At 50.0% G+C, this 1636-nt stretch overlaps 1 protein-coding gene across 1 annotated transcript in view; it reads right to left on the bottom strand.

Annotated features, from left to right (window-relative positions):
- The window catches only part of LOC119577909 (serine/arginine repetitive matrix protein 2-like), a gene marked incomplete in the record, with an annotated part of 115942 nt that overhangs the window by 47176 nt on the left and 67130 nt on the right, over positions 1-1636 (bottom strand). Inside the window, 1 exon segment of the mRNA XM_037925575.1 lies at positions 1558-1636. This exon segment is cut by the window's right edge and continues 68 nt beyond it. Coding sequence (XP_037781503.1) covers positions 1558-1636 — 79 coding nt within the window.

The raw sequence follows: 1636 nt of genomic DNA, 5'->3' as shown, positions 1-1636 counted from the left end.
CACATCCGCATAAATTCCAAACTCCGACTTTTCGAAAAACTAACAACCTTCGCGTTAGCTGCGAGTCATCCGACCAGCTGTATGACCTAGCAAAACCGTCCAAAACAAAGGAAGTAATGAAGAAGCCGGGAATAAGAAAAGGGAAATGGTAGCAGCAGAAGAAAAGGCGTGAAGAAAAGAAGAAAAAGAATAATAATAATGGAGGAGCCCGAAGAGAAAGGAATGAGCTCCGCCTATAGTCTCGAGCGCCCTCCCACGTCCTCCTTCATTAGCGGGACCAAGAGGCGGGAGAACCGCCCGCGCCCCTCTCGCGCGCTGGGATTTCTCGTGAATGGCAAATGACGCGGGACTTTTCCCCTGCAGCCTTCCTCCCTCTGGATCAAAAGGCGGACTTATGAATGGCGGAGAACAAAAAAGACGCCAGCCCTTGTCCGCGTCTTGCCATTACGGGCCGGTCTGGGAAGTATTCTGTGTGCCGTCTCGAGGAGCACCTTCTGGCGCAGCTGAGGGCGGATAGGGGGGGGGGGGTTACCGTTCAGAGATTTACTTTTCTATCACTGTACTTAATACGTGATGTCAATGAGAACAGCGATCCAGAGAACTCAGAAGTAGAAAAATGGCGGTAAAGCCAAGCTACACGGAGATCGCAGTTCTCCTTCCTCGCGCCTTACACTGACGTTAAGTGGCGCGACGTCGAAGTGATCAGCGGCCAACAGGTTCTCTTGGCAGATGGCGCCCCATAAAACGGGGCTTCAACCACACCCTCCCCAACACAATGCCCGCCCACGACCTGAAGACACACCCACAATCCTTCCCAAGCTTCGCAACTCTTGGTTCCTACGCACATCATCGTCTCTCGTTTCCCTTTGTCTTATATTCCCTTCCGTCCCTTTCACCAATTATCCCTCGCACTCATACCTAGACACATGGTCCTTGCCCTGATTCATAGATATTTGCGTATTCAATTTGATCTTAAACAAGGATAGAGCGTGCATAAATGAAAATGATGGGATTTAGCTTATGTAAACGGAATAGGCACATTCATCTTGTAGACACGTCATATGACTATGCGAACGCATGGCAACCAAAGGTATAAATCATGAAAATAAATACAATTATGCAAATCTCCATGCAGTACATGCTCCCTGATGGGTGAGCCAACTATTTGTACAAATCAAGGTATTTCAAAATTTCAAGTGTACATTACAGCTACAGCCATGTGCGATGTGGTGCGTAAGGTCTAGCGACCGCCGCAAAGTGCTATGCGAGTGCCACCAAAGTGCCACACCTCAGCCAACACCGCTCACGCCCTGATGGTGATACTGCCCGTCTTATTTTTCATTACACGCGCACTCAAGATCCCACAAACTCACACTAATTCCTTAACTCGCTTACTCACATGCCCAATCACTCTGCGTGTGTTAGCTATATCTTGGTGACCAATAATGCATTCCGAACGCCAACAGGTGGTGGCGAAGAGGCGGCAGGGAGGTGGCGGCTGAGAGTGGCCCCAGTGGGGGTAGGGTGTAAGGGTGAGAAAGTATGGAAACGACTTACCCTTCTTGGCCGGGCTCTTCTTGTTGGCGGCGGCTGAGTTTTGCTGTTGATCCTGCTGCTGTTGCTGTTGTTGGCCGGA

The sequence above is a fragment of the Penaeus monodon genome, chromosome 10 (assembly GCF_015228065.2).
Source record: "Penaeus monodon isolate SGIC_2016 chromosome 10, NSTDA_Pmon_1, whole genome shotgun sequence".
NCBI classification, from domain to species: Eukaryota; Metazoa; Arthropoda; class Malacostraca; order Decapoda; family Penaeidae; genus Penaeus; species Penaeus monodon.
The sequence above is the reverse complement of the archived record's forward strand: the minus strand, read 5'-3'. Positions and strand labels throughout refer to the sequence as shown.